The sequence below is a fragment of the Rousettus aegyptiacus genome, unplaced genomic scaffold, assembly GCF_014176215.1.
Source record: "Rousettus aegyptiacus isolate mRouAeg1 unplaced genomic scaffold, mRouAeg1.p scaffold_m13_p_5, whole genome shotgun sequence".
In the NCBI taxonomy this organism is placed as follows: Eukaryota; Metazoa; Chordata; class Mammalia; order Chiroptera; family Pteropodidae; genus Rousettus; species Rousettus aegyptiacus.
Window position 1 is genome coordinate 82,425,528 of NW_023416308.1, and position 15,012 is coordinate 82,440,539.

A 15,012-nucleotide genomic window follows, 5' to 3' on the forward strand; every position below is an offset into this window, starting at 1 on the left:
TATAATTTAATAGACACGCAAAAGCACAGCATAAAAATAACACTGGTTTATTCCACCAACTTAAAGTTTCTTTTACAAGGGAGAGCTCTGTTATCTTTAGCCTTTCTCAACATGTTAGTCTTTTCTAAAGACTCAGCCAAGCAATGAGATGCAGTTTAGTGTCATGATAGGAGCACTGGACCAAAAGTCAGGCAATTAACTAAAAGGATGCTGGCTCTACTGTCCTTCCTAAGCCTCATTTTCCTCTTTGAGGTCCCTTCCATTTCCAATACCGTGAACCAAATTCCAACAACTACATCTGTGAGTCACAAATATAATAAATAAGAAAAAGATGAAAAATTAACATTTGTATAAGAATGTGAAGACATAAAAAAGTGAACTTGAAACAATAAAAATCCCTAACAGAAGGCCTAATATTAACTGTACTACTGCTTCATGATTTTTTCTCCACCTGCTCTCAATTTTGAGAAACAGTATATTTATTCTGACCTTGTTAAAGGTCATCAATTTATCATTTTTTAAAAGACGGTCCATTTTTGTCATGTGAAGTATAAACCTAATTTTTTTTATAAGAAACACTAGAATTTTCTGGGTGACAAAAACATACAAACAAACAAACAAACTCGTCGTATCATCTCTGAGGCAACGTATAATTTGTCAACAGGATAATCGCTTTCAGGAGACAAACTTTAGTGAATACATCATGACAGAACACTGGAAAGAGCATCATCAAATCAGGATGACACAACAAACTTCCCTCCATCCACTTGAAACCTGTAAACTGGACACTCCGGACAAAAACTTTTTCAAAACTGTTGTAATTAAAAGGCTCTGATGACGGGCAGTGGAATTCACGGGGATTTTACAATTCTGACACCCTCTGCAATTAATGCCAAATCTGTTCCGGGCCCCATCTTCACTTCCCCACCACTCCACCACTTCTCCAAAGCATCACTACGAAACCCAGGCTCTCCAACTAGGATGCTGCCCTTTTACTCTCAAATGACGCTGGCCTCATAACGGATATAAATTACTTCTCATGAAAAAAAAAAAAAAAAGAAGAAGAAGAAGAAAAAAAAGGCATAGCCCCAGGATACGAGCCCTTTCTAGAACTAAGGGAGTTCTCACTCTCTTAGGTGTGGCCCAAGTTCACTTTATTACTTCCCATCAACCCAAGAGGCCCGGCCCGGGGCTGGATTAGAACGATTTTGAGGAACTGTTATCACAGGCCCCTTGGGAAGAAGTTTTTGTTTTGCCTTTTTTTTTTTTTTTTTAAGTCTGGGTAGAACTTACTTTCAGTAGCACGTAGGATGCCTTCTTCCCTCCCTAACGGGTGTTCGACAACGGGCTTCCCTTTATTTTATACTAAGTCACTCAACCCTCACCAGACTGAGAACACACACCCTTCCCTCTTAATGGTCCGAGACGACGCGACCACAGCGCGGAGGGGCGCAGAGGCCGTTCGGACTCCTCAAGGTTCAGAGCCCTTTGCTCCCGTTTCCCTCCTCCCGCCCGCCGCTCCCTTCCCCCGCGCCGGCCCTGGGTCCTTCCGACCGACCCTCGCCAAGCTCCCGGGACAAAGCCGGGGAGAAGAGAGGTTTCTTCGGGGGTCCCCGGCCGCAGCGGGCGCGGGGCAGCGGCCTCGGACTCGGCGCACACTCACCCGACAGCTCGTCCGGCTCCAGCCCGGTCTCGGTGTCCAACCCGCAGATGACAAAGTAGTCGGCGAAGCGACTGGGCGCCGATCCCCCGCCGCCGCCGCCACCGCCGCCGCCGCCGCCGCTCATGGCGCCGGGGCCGAGCCGGGCCGGGCCGTGCGGAGCGCGGAGCCCCCGCACCCGGGCGCCCGCCCGCCCGTCCTCAGGCCGCCGCTCCCGCCGCCGCCGCTACCGCGGCTCGGGCCGCCGCCCCCGGCCCTGGCCCGGTCCCCGCGGCCGCTGCGGCTGCCGTGACGGGGCAGGGGGGCACCGGGCCGCCCCGCGCCGCATCCTGGACGCCTTCCCCTCCGCGCCGCCGCCGCTACCGCCAGCCGAGAGCGCCGCGGCCCGAGCGAGCCCACAGAAGGGCGGAGAGCTCGGGAGGAGCGCCCCCACCGCGGACCCCCCCTCCCCGCCGCGCCTGCGCAGGCGCCGTCGGGGAGGGGGCAGGCGTCTGGCGGAAAGGATGACGTGATGCTCTCCGGACCCGGCGGGCCGCGGCTGTCCCGGCGGTCGCCGCAGCGCGGCCCGCCACTACCAAGTCGCTCACAACCGCCGCTCTCTCGGGGCTGTAACTCCCTCCGAGAGGGCTGAGGAGGTGAGGGAGGAGTGGGTGCGTCCTGCACAGCCGGTACCCAGGCTCTTGCTTTGTCTCCACCTCCGCCTCCCCCTGGAGATCAGAGGTCTGCTTAACCCCGGCCCTGTCACAGGGATAGAGTAGCAAGACTGAGCTCGGAAGCCCACCTCATCCCATCTCCAGGCTGTCGGCAGAGACTTCAGATAGCGCCTACTCCCTGCGTCCGCTCCCCGGCGTCCGTGCCCGGCCCTTTCCCCAACGCAGCTGAGGATGCCCCCTCTTTTGGCGGTGGTGGACCAGCTGTCCTATATTTACCCTTGTTTTACAAAGGGAGGAACTGAGACTCAGAAAGGAGCAAGAATTTCTCCCAAGGTTATATACAGTCTAAGAGATAACACCTGGACTAGAATCCTGAATTCGTAGTCAGCTCCCCGTTTCTTCACCCCACCCCAGCCAGGCCTTTTCCCACTCACCATCCAGTCACCTTTTCTCTCCTTGAGCCTCCAGAGGCCCCTACCCCTTGGGAACTCCCTTTCTGCATCTGGGAATTCTCAGATCCATACTGAGCTGATACTTCTGAGAGAAGGGATTTGGGGGGATGAGGAAAAGAGAAGCCCTGATCCTTGTCTTGGGACCTCTTGATTTGGTTTCCCACAAAAGGTAGGCAGGAAACTGGAGATCCGAAGCAAGGAAGGTAATATAGTAGAGTGGGTGCTAGCATAGGCTCTAAAAACAGAATGCCCAGATTTGAATCCTGACTTTGTCATTTACTATGTGACCTTGGGCAATCTCTAATTCAAGCAGTCGAGGTTTTTGTGAAGATTACATAAGATAAATACATACAGGTAAAGTGGTCAGAATAGTGCCTGGAACATAGAGGGCATTCTATAAATATTATGAATTATTATTATTATTATTATTATTATTATTCCAGCACGAGGTATGCTCAAAGTTTGCTCTGGCAGGCTGCTACTAAGAGCCCTAGAAGGCAACTGGCTTCCCCAAGGGCTGAATCTGGGCTCTCTCCTGGGTACTTGTCTCAATAATTGGTTCCCTTAGGGAGAGTGGCCTGAAGTTCATAGCCAACGTCACTTGGAACCATAGCACCTGCTCCTCCCTGTATGAAACCTGCCTGAACAGGTGGAAGAAAAGTGAGGAGGAGAAAGTAGCTTCACAAAGCCCATTTAGGATAATGTCCCACTCTATCCTGTATGCTGGAGACACGGAGACAGTAGAGAGGTCTCAGCTAAATAGTTACAGATCACAAAAGAGGAGCATCTCTCCAGTTTGGGAGATGGTCAGGGGAGGCTTCCAGAAGGACATATAATCTGATTTGAGTTCCAAAGCATCAAAAGGATTAAAAGGGGAGGGAAAAAAGATGGTTCGGGAAGGATATGCAACAAGGAGTGACATATTAAAATGCTACATTCAAGTAACAACAAGTAATTCATTTTGATGGGAGATGGGTAATTAAAAGAGAATGAAACCAGGGAAAGAGGAAAGGGATAGAGCAGATAAGACCTCAAATAACAAACAAACTAAAGAATTTGTCCTGTAAAGTGCACACGTCAGTGGGTGATAAAGAAATTTAAGCCAAGGAGTGACAAGATCTGACCCACATCTTAGGATAGTCTTAGAAGAAGAGATTTGGAAAGGCTTTAAATATCCTCAGTTTGAAAGTCCAGAGTCTTTTTATCCAATGTGTCTAGGGTGATCAAGTGCTGAGAGACCTCTCACACTAACTCAACTCACAAAACACAAATTAGAAACAAAAGCCTGACTGTATTAATTTGCCCTGGGAAATGGAACTGCTCAGAGGCCCAGAATACTCAACTGTAAAGTGATCTCCTTCCCAATAGGAAGTGTGTTTGGCAAAGTGATTGCTTCTTCGACAGTCGGAAGAGGAAAAAAAAAAAAAACGGAGCTGGATGCATTTAAATCCTCCCTCCCACTCTTCTGAGCTGTGTGAGCTAAGGCACATCAGTTAACCTCTCTGGAATAAGAATAATCATTCTTATCTTTCACAAGATTGCTTTCAAGATTTATAAATTAATCTTAAAATGAATTTTAAATATCTGGGACATATACTCCTAATAAATGGCATCCTGGAGCACCATTTCATTATAAAGGACATGTGAGGGAAGATAATTCCAGGAAAGGGCGTAAACCAAACGTGTGCCTGGAGTGTTAAAGGGGCAATAAGAAGGCTAAGGTGGAGGTAATATTCAGCATAGGGAATATAGTCAATAATATGGTTACTAGACTTATTATAATGGTCACTTCAGTAGGTATATAAATGTTGAATAACTATGTTAAACACCTGAAACATAATACTTATATTAACTATAATGAAAATAAATTTTTTTAAAAAGTACTCATCACAAGAAAAAATTTTGTAACTATATATAGTGACAGATGTTAACTAGCCTCATTGTAGGGATCATTTTACAATATATACAGATATCGAATCATGTTGTACACCTGAAACTAATATAATATATCAATTATATCTTAATAAAAAGAAGGTTTCCCTCCTTTGGAAAAAGAGAGGATTAAAACCTTACAAGCCCATGTACATATGCACAAACTCACACCTTAACAATAAAAAACAAACAAACAAACAAAAACCTCAAACTACTGAAAGTGTGAAACATTCTGGTTACATGAAATCCAGAAAATCACTAAGCACCATTTTGAAAAATGCTTTGTAACTTTATCTTATTAGTTACCTCTATACCTATTGAGTGTTGCTGGGTAATGATATCACTAAAGAAAAACTGGGAAATAAAAACAAATTCATATTGTAGAAAACGCAATGATCCTCAAGATAAACATGATAACCAAAATAAGGCAGACAGAAAAAGCTGAAAACCACATGGTATTACTTATATATGGGATATAAACCTAAAAGCAAAAAACAAACAGGACAACAAATAGAGACTCATGGACATGGACAATTACCAGTGGGGAAGAAGGAGGAGGTACATGGGGTAAAAGGGGTCAAATATGTGGTGACAGAAAGAAATCTAATTATGGGACGTGAACACACAATGTAAATATATATATATATATGCCTTACTATTAAAATGTACAGCTGAAACTTACTGGATTTTGTTAACCAACATCACCATAAGAAATAAATTAATTAACCCCCCCCAAAATGCAATGATATATATGATGCATGTAATAAATCCTTTATTTTTAATATAAAGAAAAAAGTATGCAATTCTTATTAATCAGTTTCCTTCCCTTTGCTTAATGTTATTCAACAAATATTTTTAAAATATCAGTTTGAAGGGACACAAAAATGTCCATAACCCACCCCCACCTCAGAATTTCGAAAGTCCCAAATAAATCACTTATGGCTCCTCTTCTGCACCTCCCTTCCCACCCTATTTTCTCTGATTTATGTCAGCTAACATATATAATAATAACAGCCTGACCCTGATAACAGCCCTAGCAGTTCAGGCCTTAGATTAGGGCCCTGCTTCCCTAATTTAGACCTGTATCTCCAAAGGGAAGAGCTACTGTTGAGTCCAAAAATCCCTGAACCAATGGCCTTCTTCCACTAAAAAAAACTCAGGAAGCAGGAACATCCCCACCTTCTTCTAAACTAGCCTGGTCTGGACCCCGAGAGAAAAGCAGTGGTAGGACACTGTGTTATGTAGATGTAAGAACCCTCACCTGGTCTGACATATATAAGCAAGGAGGCTGGGACAGCTCCCCCTAAACTTCCACCTATACAATCTTACGTTGGTTCCAGGTAGAGCCTCTGAATATAGGGCTAAGGCTAGATTCCAAGCTAATACCAGATTAATTGTCCTCTTTCACCTTCAAGGCCCAGCTCATGTCCCATCTCTTATAAAACTTCTCCACTGGAGTCCTAGAGCCCTCTTCATCTCATCATGGGGCCTTGATGCCAACCACTCAGTTTTCTTCCCCTCAAGCAACCTATATTAACCATACCTGTTTATCCTTCCAGAGATAGTCCATATCTATATCAGCAGAGTGCTTCCTCCTCCTCAGAGACTGGAATCAACTTGACTCCATCCAGGCAGAACTTGCCCACTCCCCAGCTCACAGTACAGAATTCAAGAAAGGTCAGCCGATTAACCCACAGGTGCTCAAAACCCTTCCTCTCCAATGCTCCATGAAGAGTTCGTCATGCGCGAACTGAAACAAATCCCACTGATCATACAGAAAAACCTAAGCCTCACGATTCGGGTTTTCTTAGGACTAGGAATACAAATACAAAAAGATATAGAGGGACACACCCATGGCCATCTCTGGCAGACACCTCTCTCCACACAGTGATTCACCTCTATGAAAAGAGTCACGCAGGCTTCACTTTCCCACATCTTACTGTCCCACCAGTCCTCAACACCTTGCTCATAACTAGCATCTGGATTCTCATGTCTCTCAATGACACGAGCTCCCTAAACCAGTTAAAAATCATACATTGCCCTTCAGCCACCATTACCCAAAGAAACCCTAAAGAGTCAACATATAGCAGCATCTGACACCCTGTGGCATGGAGAAGTATGAAGTTGAGCAACAGGAGGAACAAATTGCAGATAATGTCACAAGTGGTGCAACTTGCTCAGAAATAGTGCACAAGCACATGCATGTACACATGCATCTATATATCTATGTACTTGTCTGTTGGAGCTTCTTTATATGTGAGTGAGCATTCGTGTATGGGGTGATCATGTATATGTATGCGTATCTCTGTATTAGAGGTAATATTGTGTATTTGCATGTAAATAATTGCATGTGTGTATTGTATATATGTGTGTCTGTGTGTATCTGAAGAAGCTGAGAAGGGCAGGGTGGCTAAATCAGATAAGCAGCAGGGAACTTTTGGTTCTTGACAAATCCAGAAGTGACTCATTGCTGGTCCCCTCTGTCCCCTCTTCCCTATCTCTCCCTAGGTTGAGAGCCTTTTGAGAGTCTGGTGAGTGGCCTTACATGTGCTGCATCCAGCACTTTCCATTAGACGGTGAACACAGTAGATTTGCTATTGACGGCCAAAAGCTCCTGGGAAAGGCCAGATGGTCTAGTGAGGGAAGTAGAAGTCCCTTGGACCAGATCCCAAAAGGAAGATATATTTAACTGTGGCTGAGTGCTCAATGATTTTTGGTGGGGGAGGGAGGGGGGAGGTGGCCATGATAGAATTGTTATATATCTTGACTGTGGTGGCAGGTACACAATTGTTTATGTTTGTCAGAACTCACAGAACCATACACTAAAAAGAATGAATTTTACTGTATATAAATTGAACCTTAACAAAAAATGGGGAAAATCTATAAAATTAATTGAATATTTTAGTATTTTTTCATCTGTAAACAAAAACAGTCATATTATCAATTTTCTAGGTCATATCAATCTCTTTAATATGACAAACAGAAAAAACATAAGAACTATTACATAAAGAAAAATTAATATTTAATTGCTGAAATGATTAAATTTATAACAATTAATTTGACAGAATAAAACAGCACAAGGCTTTTAACACATTAAGAATTAACTGTAATCAAAATAAACTGAATTTCTAAAGTTCAGAGCATTATGTCCTAGATTGTATTTGGGAAATATTTTTATTCATACATGAGAAGATGCTCTGCTTTTAAGAGTATAGTTTAATGTTCCCTGTGACAAAGAAGAGATGTTATTGGGTCACTACTAAGAAATAATTGTTAATAATTGTCATTAAATACAACATATTCACAATAGCTGATGACCCTTTGGCAAATGCTAGTGAAATGGTTTGGGTTTTTCTATGAGTCTGAATAAAGATATATGAACTTTCAGGAAGAAAAGGAGGAGGGAAAAAGAAGCAGTTACTCCGTCATGGAGATTGAGAAGGAGCCTGATTTAGGAACTAGGAAACCTAAGTTAGAATCCTAACTCTGCAGTTTACTCAAATGATATGACCTCAGGCGGGCCCCTTGCTCTCCCAAGTCTTTGGCTTACTCATGTCTGTGAAGAAGGGCCTGGCCATAAGCAGGGTTTCCCATAGCAGTTTCTTGGAGATTCCTTTTATTGTTTTCCCACCCCAGCGACCCTCTGAAACAAACTGCATTTCAAGTCAGTTCCCTCTTCTTTTTAAAAGATACATTAATCTGATGTTCAGACCTTTTAATTAGCACAAGATGTGTGGAACACAAGAGTTAATATAACTCAAGTCAAAAGCAAAAAACGAACAAACAAAAAATTTATTTTATTTTATTTTTTTAGCGTGTAAAGGCTTTTCCTGGATAGAAATATTTGTCCATCTACTAGCAGTTTCAAATGTTGGAACTAGCTAGAAGCCCCTATCACAACCCCATCTTCATGGGTTGCCAGGGACAAGTCAATATAAAGTGAAGCACTACTGGTTTTAATTCTCAATTAAATGCCTCTAGTGCTGGGATTCAGATGTGTGGCTGAGTCATCCCTTGGCCGGCCACTTCATCTCCTACCTGCTGCCCTCTAAGTGTCCTAAGCTTAGGTTATGAGTTATCAGCATTTGTGGCTCTGGTCATCCTCGGAGACCCTGAGGGTAACAACTAGTGCTGTTACTTACATTTATATAGATGTAGCATTATCCAAAAGACACCTTTCATCGTAGCCACTATTAATTTACACAGTTATTATGACAGTTTTCCAAAAGATGGCAGTAAAGTATCTTAAGAAAGGGGTACCTTTTTCTAATTCACCCAAAATCAGAATATGAGCTAACAGTGGGCCTGCATTTTTGCTGCATTGCCCAATGTGGTATTGGTAAAAAGCAGGACACAGGAAGTACAACTTCACAGAACTGGAAAGTCAACACCAATTGTGTTCTCTCACACTCATGGCTTCTTTCTGTCCCTCTGTTTTCTTCTCTCCCACCTTCTATCCTCAGTCATCAGTTTACAAGTTCTCTGTACTGGATAAAGTTTTGGCAATCATCATTCATTTCTACCTCTTCATGGACATTCCACCTATGCACAGACTCTGTATTCAGAAGGGCTACACACTTGGTTTTGTGCTCTGCTGTTACCACCATAAAATTTTAAATAATTTTATCTTTGAACTTGTGTTTTACAAGTAAAGTCTGATAGAGCAAAGGACCGTGCACATGAAAAGATAGTGTGTAAGCAATATGCACATTCGCTGTTTCTTGCGGCCTCATTCCCATACAGAATTTGCAATGCTCTATGAGCAGAGAACTCCAGTGGACGTGCGATGCCTGGTAGTTCAGTGAGACTCAAAGCCAATATATGGCAATGGTATGCCAAAACTGCATAAGCAGGGGTGTTGACTATCCTAACAGAGGATGCTTTCCACTCAAACCGTAACTTACTTCCAATGCAAAAAGAAGGCAATGGCATTCCAAGAAACACAAATGACCTAGGAATCCTATTGTATTCTTATTTTTGTGACTTCCCTGTAGTAACCAACCACTTTCTAAAAATGATGACATAGAAGGAAAGGCAATGCATAGTTTCTTTTCTTTTCAGTCGTCTTATTCATCAGTAAGTTGAAGATAGAGAATATTGGTAAAATGTGTGCATACCAAGAAGTGAAATAAAAGCAGTCGAGTTACTTTTTGCAGCATTTCCACTATTCATTTAAGAATGAAATACATATGCATGTATGAGCTTCAAAGTAGAAGTGTAAAATTTCAGTGATTCCACATGCAGTTAAACATTCTTATATTAGCATTTAAAAACAGGCACTGTACAATAAAAGATAAACATATAATCCAAGCTAATAACTTACTATTTTAATCTTTCTTTACTTAGAACAACATTAAATAGAAAATAGAAACACCATGACAAGTTAAGAAGATCCTAGGAAAAAAATAAAGAAAACTCTTTATATTTCAGTATCTTTAATGGTACTTATTTTCCCTGCTTTTTGAACAAGAGGCTCTGCATTTTCATTTTGCACTGAGCCCTGCAAATTATGCATCTGGCTCTGATTATTCTTTTCTTTATTGCAGAGACTGGAAATCCGCAAACTAAAAAACAATTCTGCACGTAAAATATGTCCCCAAAATTAGACGCACTTGAAAGAAATTTGGATGGAAAGGAGATACAAAAGTCATTTTCCTGCCCCTTTTGGCAGTATTCCATGCGCACGTAGGGTTGTATAAATGCCAGTGGTCCATCTTCGGTCTTGTGGATGATGTGACTGAGTTGCAGTGGCAAAAGTAGCAGGCTCCTTCTTCCAGGATCTGAAAAGCAGCAAGGGCTGCGCTGCTGCAGAGACTTAGATCCTGTCTCGAACTCTGAATCACAGCCATAGTGGTGACTTCTTGAACACAATTACTGCCTGTTCTGGAGTTTTCTAGGAGTTATTCTTGGACTTGCAGTCTAAAGCCTGCTCCTCCAAACTTTCCAGTGATTTTGTAAAATCCAAAATTTCCTATGTGAAGTGTTTTTTTTTCTGCTTAAAATACCTAGAATACGGTTGTTTGAAACCAACTTGAGATGTTACATACTCTAATGGAATGTACCTCTGCCGTAGTATCTTCAATAATGATGAAACTAAGCTAAAACATCTGGTCAAATTTTTTGCGGGGGGAGGGCACTGAGTACAGAGAAACTTTATTGATGGTGCACAACAAAGTAGGACTCCCTAAGCCCCTCCTCTCCTTCTCCAGGGTGTCTGGGATGGAAACTGGAGATCAGGAGATTCTCAGTGTGATGGGGGATTGATTTGGGGCAAGGACTCCCCAGTAGCTGAGGGCCTCTCTTCCCCTCAGTGGGGCTGGTGGTTCAGGGTGCTCTTACTCCTTGGAAGCCATGTGGACAATAAGGTTCACCACCCTGTTTCTATAGCCAAATTCATTGTCATACCAAGAAATGAGCTTGACAAAGTAGTCACTGAGGGCAATGCCAGCCCCAGCATCAAAGGTGGAAGAGTGTGTATCACTGTTAAAAGTCACAGGAAACGCCTTGGTCCTCAGTATATCCTAGGATGCCCTTGAGGGGACCCTCTGATGCCTGCTTCACAACTTTCTTGATGTCATCGTATATGGCAGCTTTCTTCAGGCGGCAGATCAGATCCACGACTGACATATTGAGGGTAGGGACACAGAAGACCATGCCAGTGAGCTGTCCATTCAGTTTAGGGATGACCTTACCCACAGCCTTGGCAGTACCAGTAGAAGCAGGGATGATGTTCTAGACAGCTCCACAGCCATCACGCCACAGCTTCGCAGAGGGGCCTTCTGGGTGGCAGTAATGGCATAGACTGTGGTCATGAGTCCTTTCACAATGCCAAAGTTGTTGTGGATGACCTCGGCCAGGGGGGCCATGCAGCTGGTTGTGCAAGAAGTATTACTGACACTCTTGAGGGAGTTGTCATACTTCTCATGGTTCACACCCATCACAAACATGAGGGCACCAACAGAAGGGACAGAAATGATGACCCTCTTGGCTCTACTCTTCTAGTGAGCCCTAGCCTTCTCCAAAGTACTGAAGACACCAGTGGACTCCACAACATATTCAACACCAGCATTACTCCATATGATGTTGGTGGGATCTTGCTCCTGGAAAATGGTGTTGGGTTTTCCATTGATGAAAAGCTTCCCATTCTCAGCCTTGACTGTGCCTTTGAACTTGCCATGGGTAGAATCATATTGGAACATGTAGACCATGTAGTCAAGGTTGATGAATGGGTCACTGACGGTGACAATATTCACTTTGCCAGAGTTAAAAGTAGCTCTGGTGACCAAGCACCCAATACAGCCAAATTTGTTCACTCCAGCCTTCACCATCGTGTGTCAGGGGCACGGCTGGTACTGAGCAGAAAGACACAGCTTTCTTTCGAACAGGAGGAACAAAGAGACATGTGGTAAGTTTTTAAAACTACAACACATAATTTGTAAGTATATATTTATTCATTAAACCCTTTTTTTACTTAAACAATCCTGAAGTAGTTTCTTTGACTTCACTGATACATGTCATGACTGTCTCAATTCAGTTTCCAGAACTGATGTTCAGAGTTTGTTCCACAGCACTTCTTTTTTTTCCCATCTAGGAAGTTGAAAGCTTTGGGGTCCAATCTGCTCAAGACCTACTGATGAAGATTCAGATCCAGACTTTCACCACTAAATGGAGAAGCTCCAAGACCAACTTTCCCTCCCTAAAGTTTTATCTTTCCTTTCCAATCTTTATGCCTAATATTTCTTTCTTTCCTTCTAACATTTGGCCAAGACCTTCAGCACCATGTTAAATTGTAGCAATGATAGTGGAAATCCTCATTTAGTTCCCAATCTTAAAGAGAATGAATGCATCTAGTTTTCCATTAAGAATGACATTTGTTGTAGGGTTTTAGTAAACAATATATCAAAATAAACTACTCTCTTATTACTGACTTGTTGCAATTTTTATTATATACAGGTACTGAACTTTATCAAAAGTTTTCCTACATCTATCAAAATAGTATGATTTTTTCTTCTTAATGTAGAGAAATTACACTGAGAAATTTTTCTGATGTTTAACCATCCCTAAGTCTGGGGATTCTGTTTATTCTTGATATATTTTCTAAATGTGAGCTGGATTTAGATATATTTTAGGATTTTTGTATGTCTTCATAGATAGAATGTCTACAATTCTTTTTTTAACTGCATTATTCTCATGAGATTTTGGAATCAAAATTACATTAGACCCATACAATGAACTGGTGGATTTGCTCTCTGGAGGTCTGTATATGATAGGAATAAACTGTTCCTTGAAAGTGTGTTAGAACTTATTTTAAAAACACCTGCGTTTTGAGAGAGGTTCTTGATTACCTTTGCAATTCCTTTAATGCATTTTGGTCAATGTTAAGTTTTGTTTTTTCTTGTGCCAGCTGTAGCATTGTATATCTTTTGTTTTTCTAGGAATTTATCCTTTTCTAGTTTTTCCAGTATACATTTAACTCAGTAATATTAAATGCTTCCTATTGTGCATGTAGCCATTTTTCCTTCAGTCTGCATTTGCACATTTTTTTGCCTTGATCAATCTTACCAAATGTCTTTTTCAAAGAACCAATTTGTATTATTAATATTCTCTATTGCTTTTTTGTTCATTTAATTTCTACTGTTTATTTTCTTGTTTTGTTTTGTTTTGTTTGGGACTTTATCGCTCTATTCCAAAATATTTATGCAATTTGTTTTTAATTAAACTATTTGAGATAATTGTAAATTGATATGTAGTTTGTAAAAAATAATACAGAGATCTCATTTACCTTTTACCCAGTCTCCTCTGAAGGCAATTACCTTAGAAAGCACAATTACCTCAACTAGGCTATTTACATTGATAGTCAAGATACAGAACAGTTACATCACCACAAGGATCCCTCACATGTCCTTTTTATAGCCACAGATTTGCCCTACACTCACCTCTTTCTTAACCCCTGATCTCTACTTCATGTCCAGAATTTTATCATTTCTAGAATGTTATAGAAGTGAATCATACAGTAGGTAATATATTGTTTTCTCAGTATAATTCCCCAGAGATTCCTCCAGGTGACTGTATGAATCAATAGTTCCTTGTTTTTTTATCGTCGAGTATTCCATGGTATGGATGCACCACAGTTACTTCATCCATTGAAGAATATTTGGATTGCTTCCAGTTTGGAGTTATTATAAAACTCTTATAAAAACATTTGTATATTGGTTTTTGTGTGAACTGTCTTTTATTTCTCTGGAATAAATGCCCAGGAGTGCAATTGAAGGTCACATGATAGTTGCATGTTTAGTTTTAAAAAGACACCACCAAACTGCTCTCGGATTGGTTATACCATTTAACATTTTCACCAGCAATACATGAATGAGGGATCCAGTTTCTCCACATTGCCAACATTTGGTGTCAATTTTTTTATTTAGCCACTCAGGCATGTAGGGCTAGCTCATTGTGGTTTTTTGATAATTTGCATTTTCTAAGGGTTAATGATATTTGACATCTTTTCACGTTGTCATCGTACGTCCTTTTTGGTGGAATGTTTGTTCATATCTTTTGTTCATTTTCTAATTGGTTTTAGTTAAATTTTGATAACGCTATATACATTCTAGATACCATGCCTGTGTTTATATGTGGTATAGAAACATTATTTTTCCCACTCTGTAGCTTGTTTTGTCATCCTCTTAAGATCTTTGGAAAACCTTAATTTTGAAGTACAATTTATTGATTATTCCTTTTATGGATCATTCTTCTGGTGTCAAGTGTTAAGAACTCTGCCAAAGATTCTTGGTACTCTAGTTACCAGATTTTGCTTTTTCTGAAAGTTTTAGTTTTACATTTAAGTTTTTTAATTTTATATATAAGGTTTAAAGTTTAGGTAGATGTTAAATGTTTTTGCCTACTGCTCAAGCGCCATTAAAAGATTATCTTTCCTCCACTGAATTGCTTTTTCACCTTTGTCAAAGACCAGATGGGCATAATTGTGTGGGTCTCCTTCTGGGGTCTCTGTTCCATTGATCTATGTTTACCCCTCTACTAAAACCAGCATTGTCTTGATTACTGTAGCTATTAATTTTGAAATCTAGAATTGGTCCCTCCCACTTAAGATCATTTTAGCTATTCTAGTTCCTTTGCCTTTCCATATACATTTTCAAATAATCTCATCTATATCTATAAAATATCTTGCTGGGATGTTGATGGAGATTGCATTAAACCTAAAGATGATATAAAGTATTTGGTAAGGTGGATAATTGCCAGAATTTTTATGTATAGTTTTTGGCTACACAAAAATAGGAAAAATAACCTCTACCTATATATG

General features: G+C 41.2%; 2 protein-coding genes and 1 pseudogene across 4 annotated transcripts in view; all 3 read right to left on the reverse strand.

The window, feature by feature from the left end:
- Positions 1-2,059, reverse strand: part of DENND5A (DENN domain containing 5A) — a 75,629-nt gene extending 73,570 nt beyond the window's left edge. For 2 of the 3 annotated variants that reach the window (XM_016147367.2, XM_016147368.2), the window contains exon 1: positions 1,664-2,059. In XM_016147367.2, the coding sequence (XP_016002853.2) occupies positions 1,664-1,787 (124 nt within the window). In that variant the 5' untranslated portion in view covers positions 1,788-2,059. The remainder of the gene's footprint in view (positions 1-1,663) is intronic. The other variant, XM_036221862.1, reaches the window with a different exon arrangement.
- Positions 1,863-6,267, reverse strand: LOC118602974 (translation initiation factor IF-2-like). Its single transcript, XM_036221582.1, has 2 exons — positions 6,241-6,267; positions 1,863-2,231 (listed from the first exon to the last, which is right to left on the reverse strand). The coding sequence occupies exons 1-2, from the start codon at positions 6,265-6,267 to the stop codon at positions 1,887-1,889; spliced, it is 372 nt and encodes a 123-aa protein (XP_036077475.1). The 3' UTR covers positions 1,863-1,886.
- A 4,765-nt stretch (positions 6,268-11,032) lies between these two features.
- On the reverse strand, positions 11,033-12,025 carry LOC107512131 (annotated as a pseudogene).
- Positions 12,026-15,012: the final 2,987 nt, after the last annotated feature.

Excerpts from the sequence above, each read along its gene's own strand:
- LOC118602974 (XM_036221582.1), bottom strand. The coding sequence starts at position 6,267 with ATGGACTATCTCTGGAAGGATAAACAG. Across the intron at positions 2,232-6,240 it reads ATCTCTGGAAGGATAAACAG|TGGCGGGCCGCGCTGCGGCG; the intron begins GTATGGTTAATA and ends GCGACTTGGTAG.